This window comes from Podarcis tiliguerta (assembly GCF_965153285.1).
Source record: "Podarcis tiliguerta genome assembly, chromosome: 6".
Lineage (NCBI taxonomy): Eukaryota > Metazoa > Chordata > Lepidosauria > Squamata > Lacertidae > Podarcis > Podarcis tiliguerta.
In genome coordinates this window covers 44329945-44345571 of record NC_139539.1, presented here as the reverse complement: position 1 = coordinate 44345571, position 15627 = coordinate 44329945, and the positions used below count along the sequence as shown (strand labels likewise).

General features: G+C 41.7%; 1 protein-coding gene across 1 annotated transcript in view; it reads right to left on the bottom strand.

Moving 5' to 3' along the window:
• Positions 1-15627, bottom strand: part of GRM4 (glutamate metabotropic receptor 4) — a 292252-nt gene that overhangs the window by 85352 nt on the left and 191273 nt on the right. The window contains exons 4-5 of the mRNA XM_083445676.1: positions 11220-11355; positions 3855-4009 (exon numbers count right to left, since the gene is read on the bottom strand). Coding sequence (XP_083301802.1) covers positions 3855-4009; positions 11220-11355 — 291 coding nt within the window. The remainder of the gene's footprint in view (positions 1-3854; positions 4010-11219; positions 11356-15627) is intronic.

The window sequence follows — 15627 nt, the reverse complement described above, 5'->3', positions numbered from 1 at the left end:
AAGCAGGCAAAATCTCCACTTGCATATAACTTTTTGGTCCTCCCACTTCAATCCTATTCCGGTCCTGAGAGACAGTGGAGTAGGAGAAGTGCAACAGGAGGAGGAGGTGTGGCAGCCGTTGATTCTACATGAGCCTCACCTGTCTCTCTCACCTGTCTCTAGCTCCTCCTGCACTTGTTCTTCACTCTTCAATCCTGCAGCTTCTTCTGCCTCTGCCTCTGCCTCTTGCCTCCTGGTTATTACAGGTTCCCCTGGATCACTGATCCCTTCTTCCAAGCCAGTCTCTAACCCCACTTCTCCGAGTGTCCATTGTCCATTCATCAGAATCCAGCCACCATTCCTCAGTTTCCAGCCAGTCCCTGTCCAGCTTTTGTGGACTCAAGCCACTGAATCCCTTTCATCTTTTTAGGAAGACCATAGGCTTTCAAAGAACACCTTGCTGGTGCAGATCGTGCCAATGGTGTCTGTGTATGTGCCAGCACACACATAAATCAAACTGATGCAAACATTGCAAGTCTGGATTAATCTAGTGAGTTCCAGTAGTCAAAGCCCACACAAGGAAAGCAATGAGGCCTTTCCCCACCCTCACATCTACTCGTGCCTTCCACTCTCAAATTGGCTCAGGTAGGGTGCAGGGATCGAGAGAACACCCAGAACAGCATGCAGGGGGATGAAATTTTTTTGGTGGGGGTTGTTGCTCCATCTAGCAAATTCGTGCCAATGGAACTATTCCTCCCTCAGAAAAAAATATTGTGCCTTTCTAAAAATATTCTTTTTCAAACTCATGAAGATGGTGAATTTCTGAAGAGTATTTGGCAAAATGCTCCCCCAAAACTTCAGTATCTGTGGATTTGGGGCACAATTATGGATCAAATTTAAATATTGTTTAATAGTCTTTTAATTTGGTCCCTTCGCTTTCCTGTCCTCCTCTTTAGCCTGCCATTCCTTCATTGACCAATATGAACTTACAATAGAGTATTACTGAATATTAAGCTAGCTGAAATTTCTTGTTGAATAATTTGTTGTTGTTGTTGTTGTTGTGTGTTTAATGAGCCCTTCCTGGAGGAGTTCAGTGCTATCCTAGAGATTATTCCCAGTTTTGCTACCCACAAAAAGCATGGAGAATCTGAGGTCATGTTCACTTAGTACTCTAGATACACCCATTTTCTTGACAAGCAAAGAACATATTTCTTCTTGGTGTATAGACAGTGGTTAGAAGCTGGCTGACATGAGAAGCAAAGGGGAAATACCTTGGTCTGAAGAAAATAATACTGCTGAAGCTCAGCAAGAGAATTTCAGTAAGTTGTTAGGGCACTATGAAATGTATATCAGGTACATCCATCTTTCACAAAAGTTAGATGCTTGCTAAATATTTAGATTATGGAAGGTAAGAGAATAACACAGGAAGGAACTATGGGAATGGGGTTGTTGAATGGGCCAGAATGCAACAATGACATGACACAGTTAAGGATGCACACGTCTGTCTATTTCTGGCCTGTGACATTTTTTCTTATTTTACTCCTAATTATAGTCAATCCTGTTTCTACATTAATCTACATTTTTTAAAAAAAAAAAACATATTGGTATCCATATTTAAATGTGTACTGTACTTGCATGGCAACATTTGGAGAAATATAAGATTTTATGGATTTTAATACTTCCAATCTCTGCATTAGGCCAAGGATTACAGATTGGGTTATTTTGCATAGGAATTTTAAAAGATCTAATTCATCAACCACCCCTATTTGAAGCAACTTCATAATGGATAAGAGTTTACTGAGAACATATCCCATTTGACCCATTTGTTATAATGAGGTTCACATAGGAGAATTTATCTGTGGGTTGTGTCCATTGACAAATTCAGCATCAATGAAGATATCCAAGTGATATTTGAACTCCTTTCAGTAGAAAGAACTGACCTTTGAAGAAACTTCAAGGGGAAAATGCTCAAGGTGTTATAAAGGATGCCCAGAAAAACACGACCATTTCTAAAGCATTAATATATACCCCAAACACCCAACTGAAGATTATCATTTTCAGTAGATGTATGCCATGACTCCTTTCAATTAAGCATGCATTAAAAGGAAGAAGGAAAATGCTACTCCAGGTGAAGGAAACATTTAAAGAGACCTAGAAAAGTCCTTGCAATAATTAGTGGCAGGACTGGGCTGGGAAAGAGAAAGCAGACTGATGTTTAGTAATGGCTTGGGCATATTGGCCAAAGAGCTATGAGAAGCTCTCTCCTGAAATTGTGACCCATTTATCTAAGTGCTGGGATGGGAGCCTCACCCGCAGATCTAGCCCTGAGAGCATCCTGCAAAATTGAAAAGAGAAAATGCATCTGCATGGAAAATGTATAGTGGCATTGGGACATTGAGGATCAAAGTTTTCGATAAACAGGTAATTTAAAGAAAGAAAGAAAAGGAATGCAACAAGGGGCATTCTATCCTGCTTTTCTTCCATTGCAGAACTCAAAGCATCATAGATGGTGTTCCCAGCTGTCACTCATCGAGACACTGAGCAGACTCAAACATGCTGAGCTTCAGCAGGTGGTTCCATTGTGTATGCAGGCATATATGTATTTGAAAATGTATCTACTGCCCATTGCCAAAGGGCCACAGGATGGTATACTGCATAAAAACAACATAAGATCCATACAGCACAAGAATGTAAAAAAAAATTAAAAAAAATTCAGCACTTCTAGTAATAAAATCAGCATTGTCAAACTAGTCATAAATAAATACAATAAAAAAATTCCTTCCAGTTGCACCTTAGAGACCAACTAAGTTTGTTATTGGTATGAGCTTTCGTGCGCATGCACACTTCTTCAGATACACTGCATGCACACGAAATGTCATACCAATAACAAACTTGGTCTCTAAGGCGCTACTGGAAGGAATTTTTTTTTATTTTGTTTCAACTACGGCAGACCAACACGGCTACCTACCTGTAACTATAAATAAATACAATCACAGTCCCCATCAACTGAGAACCTGCAGGAAGATGTGCGCCTTCACCTGTTTCCTAAAAGAAAACAATGATGTGGCTGTACGGGGCCCTTCATTTTGCATGTGGATCACAAACTGGCCTCACTAAATGACCTTTCTCTTGTTCTCACCACCTTCACAGGTACTGAGAGAGGGCCTTCTCAGTGGCTGCTCCCAGATAGTGGAACTCCCTTCCATGGGAAGGTAGGCTGGTCTCCTCCCTGCTATTGGTTCACCAGCAGGCAAATATTTCTTTGTTTAGGACTTTGACCACTAACTGGCTGTTGCGGCAGAGTCTTCTAATCACAGGCGCTGTATATTTTCTCCTCCTCTTCTTGTGTCTTCAAATGGTTTCTAAGCTATTTGGATTCAGTGTTGCTTTTAATATGGGGTGTGTGTGTGTGTGTGTGTGTACTGATTGAAGGTTTGTTTTCAAGCTGAATCTGTTTTTAATGCATACCACCTTGGGCCCTTCAGGGGGAGGAAGATGGGATATAAACAATAAATAAATAAACAAGTTCATGTAGACATTTGCTCTCTCAAAGCCTCGCACATAGGCTTTCATGCAGCCAGGACACCATGCAATCAGGAGTTCTGATTGCATGAAAGCTGATCATGAATATGCTTTGACTGTGTGGATGTCCAGGTGATGGTGCCCATGGTGCACCTGATTCCAGAGATGGGACCAGCCAGGCAACACCATTCCTTGGGAAATATATGGAGCACCCTTCAGATGATTAGCACATGAAGGAGCTTCTAACAGGAGAAAACAACAAGTGTACAGTTCACACAACAATGGCAAATGTCTTTCTTCACCAACCCTGAGAAGCAACCAGCTGACATTGTTGAGCAAACTGCTAGACATACCTCTAACAGATGCCCTCTTGGGCAAGATGGTGACGGTTCCTTCAGCCACCTCTTCTAGATCTCTCACGGGGGCAATTTTGGAACCCCAGCTGTCAGAGCCAATCCAGATGAAGTGCCCAGTCTGATTGGCCCTCTTTGCTGCCATCAACACATTCCTGAAGAGAAAAGAGCAAAGTACCAGTTTATAGAATCACCTTTGCCTTTGTGTTCAGGTTAATGCACACCTCACAACGAAAGGGCGGGAGCGCAGTGACCACACTGAATACACTGCATTCACTGGCTTTATGTGCCCAGTCACACCCAAAGGTTGTGCATCCAACTGCCGATTACCACTGCACAACATATATTTGCTACATTCACTCATCGTTAGAGCTTCAGATAAATGTGGATCCAAACACAGATTCTGTATTAAGTTTTAACTGGCCATCTCATTTCTTCTCTCTCTTCAAAACAAACCTAGAAGAATCTATTCAGCCCATTCCTCATAAACCAGAACTGCAGTAGTTCCCACCTGACAGACCTAAATTACATACCTTTAGGTGCCAGGTGAAAACACTCCTTTTATCCCAGGCATTTGACTAGTTAAACAATGTATGGCCTTTTAAAATGGGGGGGGGGTATTGTTTTGTTTATCATGTTATGTCTTTTTGTGTTTTTATACTATAAACTGCCCTGTGATCCTTAAATGAAGGGCAGTATATAATATTAATAAATAATAAATAAAATAAAATAAAATAAAATCAGCTGGGTTGCTGGAAAAAAAACTTGTGGGAAACCAGGAGTGGGACTTAGGAGCTTGGTTCTGGTACAAATTCCTGGGCTGATCTTGTATTCAGAGGCACCTTATTCCTTAACTTTGGGGGGGGGGGAGGATAAGGAATTTAGCATGACCCACAGAAGTGCAAGAGAAGGGATGGAGAGAGATGGAGACCCTGCCTTAAGATCAGTCAGAGGGAGCTGAGACCCTCAGGAATACAACAAATAAAGCAACAAATGTTACTTCTGTAATCAAGGCTGATTGATGTTCTACAATGTTTAATTTGATCAGTTACCGGTTCTTAGATTTCTTTCTTTCTTCATTGAAGTGCATGTATGATTTCATAAGATTACTTCAACGGCACTGAATGTGACAGCTTATAATGCTATTGTTTTCAAATTAAATAAGCAGATGTAAAAATGAACCTGAGAAATAAATGAGCAGTATTCTGAGAGCCTTGAGCTGCATTACTCACCTACACACACTTCTGAGTCCCTGGCCTTGGGTTAAAAAGAAGAAGAAGAAGAAAAGCAGAAGGCTATGAATGAAGAGGATGGGACTGAAATTGGTAGTGAGTGTATAGCACCTGAGCTAGTAAAGGAGCAAAACAAAGAAAAGGGTGTTTGGCAGATCAATGGAGACTTTGTCAATAGCAAGGTGGATTAAAAAACAATTAAGGGAGTAGTGACAGCAAGACTTGAATGACAGACATGCCAGAGCCCTAAGGGAAAGAGAAGTATTTTTGGAATGCAGGGGGAGGGGAAATAAATTGAATCAGACAAGGGGAAAGAGCAAATGTGGTAGTGATCTGGATAAAAGAAAGAGAGAGATCATTGCAGTTATTGTGCAGTGAGCCTAGCTCCAATTGAGCTCCAGCTCTTCTTACTACACCATCAATTATTTCTATTACAGCAGCACCTCAAAAAACCATTGTATTGTGTTGTGACACTTAATAAAAGCTATTCATTGGCCTGATGAACCTACAGTGTGTGGGTGGGAGAAAGAATAGAGGCAAGGAAGTGGACTGGAATTGCTCAAGGTCACCTAGTAGGTCAGTGTTGCAGTTGAAAACTGAAATGGTCAAGTGTAAGGCAGGCCTTCTAACACCAAGTCACAAAACTGTTGGGCAGATTAGATGGAAAAACATTTGAAAGGACATAAGAAAAGTCTCCAAGTCTAGATCAATGGCCCACCTAGTCCAGAATCCTGTTCTCACAGTGACCTGTGTGTGGGGAAACCTGCAAGCAGATCTACACACTTCTGAGGTTTCCAGCAACTGGAATTAAGAAGCATTACTCATCCAGCCATGAAGGTGCAGGTTATTGTGGCAAGTAACCATTATCTTATCCTTCATGAATTTGTCAAATCCTCTTTTAAAGTCATCCACATTGGTGGCCATCGCTGCCTCCAGTGGAAGTGAGTATCATAGCTTAACTACATGCTTTTGGAGAAGTACTTTCTTTTATCTGTCCTAAAACTTCCAATATTCAGCTTAGTGTTCATAGAATCATAGAATCTTAGAGTTGAAAGGAACCCAAGGTTCATCTAGTCCAACCCCCTGCAATGCAGGAATATCAGCTAAAGCATCGATGACAGATGGCCACCCAACCTCTGTTTAAAAACTTCGAAGGAAGGGGAGTCCACCACCTCTCGTGGGAGCCTGTTCCGCTGCCAAACAGCTCTTACCGTCAGAAAGTTTTTCCGAATGTTTAGTCGGAATCTCCTTTCTTGCAACTTGAAGCCTTTGGTTCAAGTCCTATCCTCGAAACAAGCATGCTCCCTCCTCCATGTGACAGCCCTTAAGATATTTGAAGTTGGCTATCATAGCTTCTCTCTGTCTCTTCTTTTCCAGGCTAAACATACCTAGCTCCTTCAAGCGCTCCTCATAAGGTTTAGTTTCCAGACCCTTGATCATCTTGGTTGCCCTCCTCTGTACACGTTCCAGCTCGTCAACATCCTTCTTAAATTGTGGTGCCCAGAATTGGACACAGTATTCCAAGTGTGGTCTGAAGCAGAGATGGGGAAAAATCTTTCTCTATCGATTTTCTCCATGACATGCATAATTCTGTTAACTTCCATCTCTGTAAGTTACATGTATATTTTGAATGTATTTTTCTCTGAAGAGGCACATTCCTAGATGTATTTTATTGCAAAATGTGAGTTTCAAAATGCAGTTGGTACATTTTTTTCTCCAAGGACTGTGTTGCAAAATTCCATTTCAGGGAAGTGCAGGTCAGATCAGATTCTCACTAAAACTGAAGAGGATCAAATTTGAGGAGAGTGCTGAGAATGCTCTCATGTTGCGCTTGTGGGTTTCTCTTAGGCATCTGCCTGACCACTGCGAGAACAGGAAGCTGGACTAGATGGGCCTTGGGGTCTGATCCAGCAGGGCTCTTCTTAAATTTGTCAAGCATCCCTAAATCCAGCACATAACAGCTGCCAAGATGAGACCGTGATTTTGCCAGCACTAAAGTAGAGTTCAATGGGTTGCTCAGATGAAAGTCTCACAGAGTTGAGCAGCCTGGATATGTTCCACCAGTCATTCCCCAAACCCTCACTCCCTCTCTCTGCTTGTGTAAATCAGCACATCTCCACTAAAGACAATGGATCAGAGCTGCCGACAACAGAAAACACTATTTTTCAGTGCTTTACACCTCTGGATTTTTTTATTGAACTGAATTTTTATCCCATCATTCCTCCAAGGAGCTCATGCTCCTCTTTTTTATCTTCACAGCACCGTGCAAAGTAGGTTGGGCTGAGAAAGAGATTGGCTCAGGACCACCCACTGAGCTTCTCAGCTATGGGGAAATTTGAATATGAGGAAAACAGCAGTGACAGAAATACTTGGGATGCTTTACATCACACAAGAACAAAGCTGTACTAACAAAAGAGTTGCATCTACAGGCCAGGTGATCTGAGAAGGGTGAACCATTTTCAAGGTTCTGGGGAGGGGTCACTTTCAGCTGGTCAATATTCAAGCACATACTGGAAATTTAGGTTTCCACAATTAATGTGAACTAAAGTGCTCTGTTGCCCTACTGCAATGAAACCACATTCTTTAAAAAAATGAACTTTTTGCAGATAGGAAAGTGATGGGGGAAAGCACTCAAAAGTGTGAGGCGAACAAACGATTAATGGGAAGACATATAAACTGTACCAGAGAATCAGAACAATCACTCCATTTTAAAAAAAAGGCTAACCTCCATGTGTAATCTTTGTGCTAGCAGATCAGGCTGAATGTTCAATAAACAAATCATCTGGAGGAGCCCAGGATCTCTCACACATGAAGAGTGTTAACTCACTTTGTTTTATGGCATAATATTGCTTTCTTTGGGCTGTGTGTGCTCTGCAAGCATATTTTAATCTCCTTCACCTTTTTCCGGCAACAGGTGTGATGTGAGCCCAGAGAAGAGGAATCAAGAAAGGCAAGAAGATAGAATCATAGAATTGCAGAGTTGGAAGAGACTCTGAGGAGCATCTAGTCCAACCTCCTGTGATGCAGGAATACGCAGCTGTCCCATATGGGGATGAAACCTGCAACCTGGGTGTTATCACCACCATGCTCTAACCAGCTGAGTTACCCAGAAGATCATAAAGACTCCGATTTTTCTCCCTAGCTCACATTTCACCCACAAATTACTTCACTGCTTTTAGCACTACAGCTTCAAAAAGTGAGGGCTCCTGTCTGAATCTGAAGGGATGAACCCGCAAAAACAATGCCAGTCTCCACTATGCTGGGCCAGGAGCACTGGGGCGAGAGCCAGTATGGTGTAGTGGTTAAGAGCAGTAGACTCATAATCTGGTGAACTGGGTTCGCTTCCCTGCTCCTCCACATGCAGCTGCTGGGTGACCTTGGGCTAGTCACACTTCTTTGAAGTCTCTCAGCCCCACTCACCTCACAGAGTGTTTGTTGTGGGGGAGGAAGAGAAAGGAGAATGTTAGCCGCTTTGAGACTCCTTCGGGTAGTGATAAAGCGGGATATCAAATCCAAACTTTTCTTCTTCTTTCTTAAATTTAGAGGAAATTAGCAATGTGGACCACCACCTCTTGGTGGCCCTATCAGACAGCTGTGTCACTTTTTTTTTTTTTTTTTTTTTTTGCAGCTGCATTATTTAGCGCTATGAGAATGAAGGAAGCCTTGAAAAGCAAGCATGAAAATCAATATGAGATGGAAAGTTTATGCAGGCTGAAGAATCGTGAAAGCTCTGATGATCTGCACCGGGTGGGATCCAGAAAACACACACTTGCAAACACACACACACACACAGTGCTTTAATGACTCAAGAAACGATCACATGGCTAAGTCCCAAGAGAGGCATCTGGCTCAGCAGTAAACCTCAGCCTATCACTGCATGAAAAATACAGAGTTTCCAGATGTGTATAAGCTACTGCCAACAGGATGCAATTCTCCAGCTTACAGACTGTTTTCAGATAGGTAAATGTTTACAAATCCCTGTTTAATGGTGCTTGCCATTTACACTGCGAGGCAAATCTCTGATTTTGCTGGGAGTAAACGAGTATAACTGTCTGGGTTTCAGACATATCTATTAGCCAGCTTCCCAGGAACTTAGATTGTTTGCATATTTGATGTAAACTGATTGAAAATGTCAGTTTACTCACATTTGCATAATGTTTGCTGATTAATAAATTAGACACTTGCAAAATCAGGTGTAACTCAGTGCAAATTGCTAGGCTCAAAAATATCAAATCAAAACAGAAGTATTGTGTACTCTTAGGTTTTTCTTGCGCTTCATTAACAGTTCCACTTATTCTGTTGGAATGGACCATATTCTGACTTCCAGCAACTAATCAGAACACATCAACTTTACTTTTGTACGACTGCAGGAAGTTTCCATGGAATCAGGCATTATAATCTCTTACAAAAATAAGAATTTTGGTGGTAATTATAAAATGGAGGAGTTTCAATATTATATTTTTTTGAACTGCAATTTTTTAAAGGAAAAATAACCAGAACTTTTAACATTTTCACAGAAGCAATCAGGCTATGTTTGACAAAGTTTTTTGCTATTATTCCATGTTGTAATGTGTATTAAATTATAACAACTGATAAAAATTAAAAGATAAAAACAAACTATAAAATAGGCATGTTGAATGAGTAGCTGCAAAATCAGGCTATTTAAACTTAAAATAACAGCAGTTTTACATTTGAGAGGGAATGATTTATAACAGCTGTATCAAAAGACAAGAGTCAGAAGCCCTGGGTTTTATTTTATCAGAAACTGGAATTCTAATGGGAAGCCCATTATCAAGTTCCAAGCCATTTTGAAATTTCTTACAGTATCATAAATGATACAAGAGCTGGATCTTGCGTGGAATCCATGTTTTCCTTCTTTGAATTTTATCTCATTAGTCCACCCATGCATGCAATTGCATTTGCAATTGAAGATCAAATACACTTCTTCCTGTCCATACCTGTAGGTGCTCCTTTTCTCTTTGTCCCTGCCTCTCAATTTATTGATTTGAATGTGTTAAGTTTGCACAAATGGGGCATGCATGCAGGAATCTGCTTAGCAGTGCACCCATCTATAATTTCGTTTTAATTAAAATTATTTTAAAAGCAATTTCACCTAAAATAATGCAAATTTCAAATGTTATTTTAGCTAAGAAGTGGGTTTTCTTTGAGCGCATCACACTAGTATATGCATGTCTGTATTTGGCTGGAAAAGAGCATTGCAAAATTCAGAGAAGTGCAAATTTCAAAGGATGGCTATATTTCAGTTTGCATATTATATCGGATATTGTCAATTACATAGACTCTCCTTTGAATGTAATCTTAATCAAATTTTTGCTTTTTCCCTACTACCAAGTGTCTGAGATGGGTGCACTTACTAATTTTTGTTTGTAGGGGAAGCTATTCCTTTTACATTAAAAAAAAATCTGCACTAATTTCTTTAAAAGTACAAAGGCTGTACTTTAAAAAACCAGCAGCAATGTACAACTGTTAGACACAAAGTATGCTGCCGCCCTGTCTTTTTGTACTTACAAGAAAGCAAAGCTGAGTATAGCATTGGTGTAGGTACCTGGGAAGGCTGCAGAATGCAGACCGCTGGAGAGCAGATTTGTAAAATGAAAGGACAGTCACTGAACCCTTCAACAACCCCAGAAGAAAGGTAAATGCAACAAAAGCCCTGTACCCCACCCACGAGGATTTCACGAAAAGTTTCTCTTCCCTTTGATCATTTTCAATGTGATTTCTTTTCTTGTTAGTTGATGGAGAATGGTTGGGGCGAAAAAACTAAAACTGTCCAACACAGCAATAGCTTATTTCACCTCTATCTAGCTGTATAATACTAAGCTACTGGACAGGTGGGCATATTGAGGACCTGGAGAGGATGCAGAAGTAGGATGCAAATTTGGAGGACACAGTGACCCAGATACAGTGTCCACTTTGTTCATTAACAACAAGGACACTCATTCTTTGTGAAGAACACTCATGTTCTGTGACACAACAGGAGAGAGTGACAAAGGAACATGTATTTGGAACATTTTGCCTTCTTCTCTTGTCCTTCCCCTTCTCTCCCCACCCACACGCTCTCTTTCTCTCTCCTTCCCACACAGACCCTCAAACCAGACCATGACCTTCTTACTTGATATCATCTTCATTAGCAAAAATGATGACGGCTCGGGCATGGGATGTTTCCAAGAGGCGCCGAATGATCTTATCAAACTCTCCTGCCTTGGGCTCGCGGGGGATCTTGACTGATTGTGCCACACACACACTCCCTGTAGTTGGGGAAAAAATGGCATCATTAGAGAAGCCTTGGAATGGAAAAATTACCAAGCAATCCAAAGCCTGGGGCTCCTTTGCTATAGCCCAGACGGGTGGTCTAAAGGAAGCTACCCAGGGCACGTCCTGTCATAGCCCATGCTGATGACCTTTCCATGTCAGTAGATGTAACTCAAATATAGGAGGAAATATGAGTGATGGACCTTGATGAACATGCATGTGTGAGCAAGCCCCAAGATGATTACATAAGACATGCAGCTAACGCCAAATTTCACCTGCGTTTTAAATGCCTGGATGCAACCATGAACACTACATAGAATGACATGAATGGAAACCTAAAAGGCTGCACATCAGGTTCTTCTCCCATAGTAATGGCCTATAATTGCTCTGGAGTTTCATTCAGACCTGAATTATTTTACACACGCAGGTGCATCATCTGATTTTTCTAACCTTGATTACTGCACTACTGACAAAATGCCTGTAGGTAAAGAATGGGCAGGTTAGTTCAAATCAATATGTGTAATTCACTCTCTTCCTTTTAATGCCCTCTTAGAGTTGCCAGGTCACAATGATGCAGAGACAGTAGAAGCCATAATTGGCAGAATTCAACTTCTCTGAAAATCTAAACATTACAGTAGCCTTTATAGTATACCATCACCATCACCCCCTCACTTGAATCATATTTAGTGGTATTACAATGGAGGCACACCCCAACGTCATCCCTGTGGTTGTGTGGCTCCTTGGCCCCACTGCTGATGCCTACATCTTAAGCATGGATGTATGCAGAAGAAAGCCAGTGAGTGCAGATCTCTGTTTTCATAGGCTTTCTGCACAAGCTGGAACGCCAGGCATAAAGGGTTCCAGTCCATGCAGAAAGCATATGCACATAAATGACTATGCACATAGGTTTTCCCTGCAGAGTTCCACATGTACCTAATGCATGCATAAGAACACAATAAGAACTCTGCTGGATCAGTCCAATCACCCATCTAGTGCAGTATCCTGTTCTCACAATGGCTAGCCAGATACCTAAAAGCAGGACCTGAGAACAACAGCACTTGTGGTTCTTAGCTACTGATATTCCATTGCCTCTGACAGTGGGGATAGAACATGGCCATTGTGGCTTGATGATAACCTTATCTTCCATGAATACCGTATGTCTAATCCTCTTTAAAAGCCAAAAAACCCCCAGCAACTATGCATTGTATGAAGAAGTACTTTCTTTTGTCTGTTCTGAGGTTTCCAATCTTCAGCTTCATCGGATCTCTCCATGCATGTCAAGCATACAGCCAAGGACCCCTTTCTACACACAATGCCTCTGCATGCAATGAAGGGGGCTTAGCACATTTTGGATATAGCAATGCTATGTCCCTTTGGCTCCTTGGGCCCCCACTTTCATTTCCCCGCCTCCTCTGCCCTTTCTGTGCAAGCCTCATTCTCCTTGCATTCCTTCGCATTCCTGATTCTCAGTCCATTGCCTACTAGGCATACCTCCTTCAACCACCTTGTCTCCAGGCTGCCTGTCACATATCCAGCCGGCCACCTGTTAGCCTGCACCATTATTCCCTAGTAGTAACATTTATTTTCTCTAAATGAAAGTGGGGACTGCCCTGCCAAGACATACTGCTTACCTTGCTTGTTAACAAGTGCACCCATGTGCTCACTTGAATACAGTTCTTACTACATGACATTTTTTTAAAAAAAGAAATCCATTTATAAGGAGATTCATATGGATAGATCTTATGTTGCATTCCTAAGCTTACTCATAATGGGGTAGGTTTAGAATAAACATGATCCAGGCAGTTGATCTTAGAGCAGATTCATCTTGGAAGACTGTGAGACTCATGCAGATATGCAATCCAGATCTGTACTCATGGGAAGTTGCTTTATACCAAATTAGACCATTAATCCATATGGCTCCTGCGTTGGGATAGAGCTGCAGAACAGCCCTCCCAGCGCTGCTCTTGCTACAGCTTAGATGGATGGGGAAGGGCAAGGCAGTGGCAAGTTGGGCTGTGGCTGCACAGACACACTGACACAGCAAGCCAGTCAACTCTGACTGGCAGCAGCTCACTGGGATTTTGGAAAGGAGTCTTTTCCAGCTCTGGCTGGAGATACCAGGTTTTAAACTTTCTACATGTGCTCTGCCACTGAGCTACACTCCTTCCTCATCAAGTATTAAGCGTAACTCTCCTGTCTTACTGTTCTTTGTGGATCTTTGTGTAGCTTAGTATTATAAGATGTGAGCTAATTGTGGGAACAAAACAGTAGCATACTACATACCCAGTTTTTATATTACTGGTGGTAAAATCCGTAGTAAAAAGTTTTAGTTATCCTCCTCTAAGTATCTGTTTCCCCTTTGGAGGTGGGATGTTGCAAAATCCATTGCCAGCTTTACTGCAGTTTTTCCTGGATCAATTTGACCTCTGGGCTGCAGCAATGAGAACCTTTAAACCTGACCACTCCTGAGGGTTCTGTAGAAGCAGCTAATTAAAAACAATTTCTGAAAATCAAGACAGAAAACTGAAAGGATAGCTGGATGCAAAACTGCTCTGGCTTGCTGAGACTTAACCCTCAACATCTGTTTGCTCCGGCCTTTGCAAAAATACCAGCCGCTCTTGCTCTGTGCGAACCTTTGCAGTGGCCAATCAGATGAAAAGGGAGCAAATATATGAGACAGGAGATGATGAAATGTTTCAGGACCTTCTGGATATAATTGATAGTCTCAATTTGCATAGGAAATGACAGGGCTGCTGCTCATATGCCACAAAAGAATCCCTATTTATGCAAAGGTCAGAATAATTAGCATAGGGTTGCTGTTCCAGAGGCCTGCCCCCACAGTACATTTTACCTGCAGAAAGGGAGCCTTTCTTTCTATCAGGAAAAGATTGAGAAAGAATAGAAGGAAATAATAGCTAGTCCTCCTAGCAAAAGGCTCTGTGTATAAATTGTTCTGTAGGCCTTATCAGTAACCTTATTAGTTGCTGCTGATGCCAAGGAGATCAGCAGCCACACAACAGAGCTTTATTTCTAAAAAGAAAATAAAGAGTGGTACTGCAGATCAAATTTGCCAGCAAGTAGTAGTCTCAGGATTGCAGACCATCCTCAATTTTCAGACTTGGAAGTGGAAGTTCTATATATAGGGAACAGTATTCTTATCTTTAAGAACATTTTATATATGCCAGTGCTATATCTTGGCTTTCCAGAACAAGTTCCAGGGCTAAACCTTGGCTTAGATGAAATCCTTCTTATAGTAAAACTGAAAATATGAGACCAGATTAATGGAATCATAGAGCTGGAACCCCCTGCCCAACCCCCTGTACTGCAGGAATCTTTTGCCCAGAGTAGAGCTCAATCCTATGACCCTGATACTACCGACTGAGCTGTCCCAGGAAAAATATCCCATCTTGCCCTGTTGCTGTGGGCTGACATCTATGACTTGCCAGAAAACAGCCACTACTGCAGAGATATGAATGGAAAGGGGTCTACCAGTCTTGGAAGTGGTCCTGGAGAAATCCATCACCAGATCTTGGTGCAGTGAGAGACAGAAATGGACTCCTGAAGAAACTGAAAAGAAAGGCTTCAGCCACAGAGCTCACATGCTCACGGTTGTACAGCATTTATTTACACCAGGGGCCCAGGAAATCTCAGAACTGTCATGGGCACCACTTTGCACAGAGGAAGACTGGTGATGCTCAGAACACACCCCACTAACTAAAACCAGACAACATACACAAGTAAAAGCAGGCGTCGCATAAAAAGGCAACCTGCTCAACCAAATAATCTCCAGAAAACCCTCATTAAAATTATTTAAAATTAAAAAGGGGCAGGGAGCTGTTTGGAGCAAAAAGGGGGCTTTCTGGTGGTTCCATAGTGTCCAGAGTCACCATGTTGGGAGCCCCAGATTTACATTTTCACAAATGTCCCTCTTTTTCAATAATAAGAATAATAAAGCATTTGGGACTACCACTTTCCAACCTCTCATTCAGCCCGAGGGAATCAGCCTCACTGGGTCATATTGCCCTACACACCATCCACAGCGAATATCCTGATTACTCATCCCATATTTTGACATATCAGAGCTACAACTTCAGTATGATGTAGCCACCTTCTCAGTCCTTTTCTCCAAACATCATTTGCACAAATAAACACAAAAAAGAAATAAATCTGGTTAGCAAAACTGACAGCAAATGAGTGGGGAGATGGTTTCTCTATGGCAGGAAGAACCCCTAGAGGTAAGAGGTTAATGGAGAGCAGCTCATGAATAA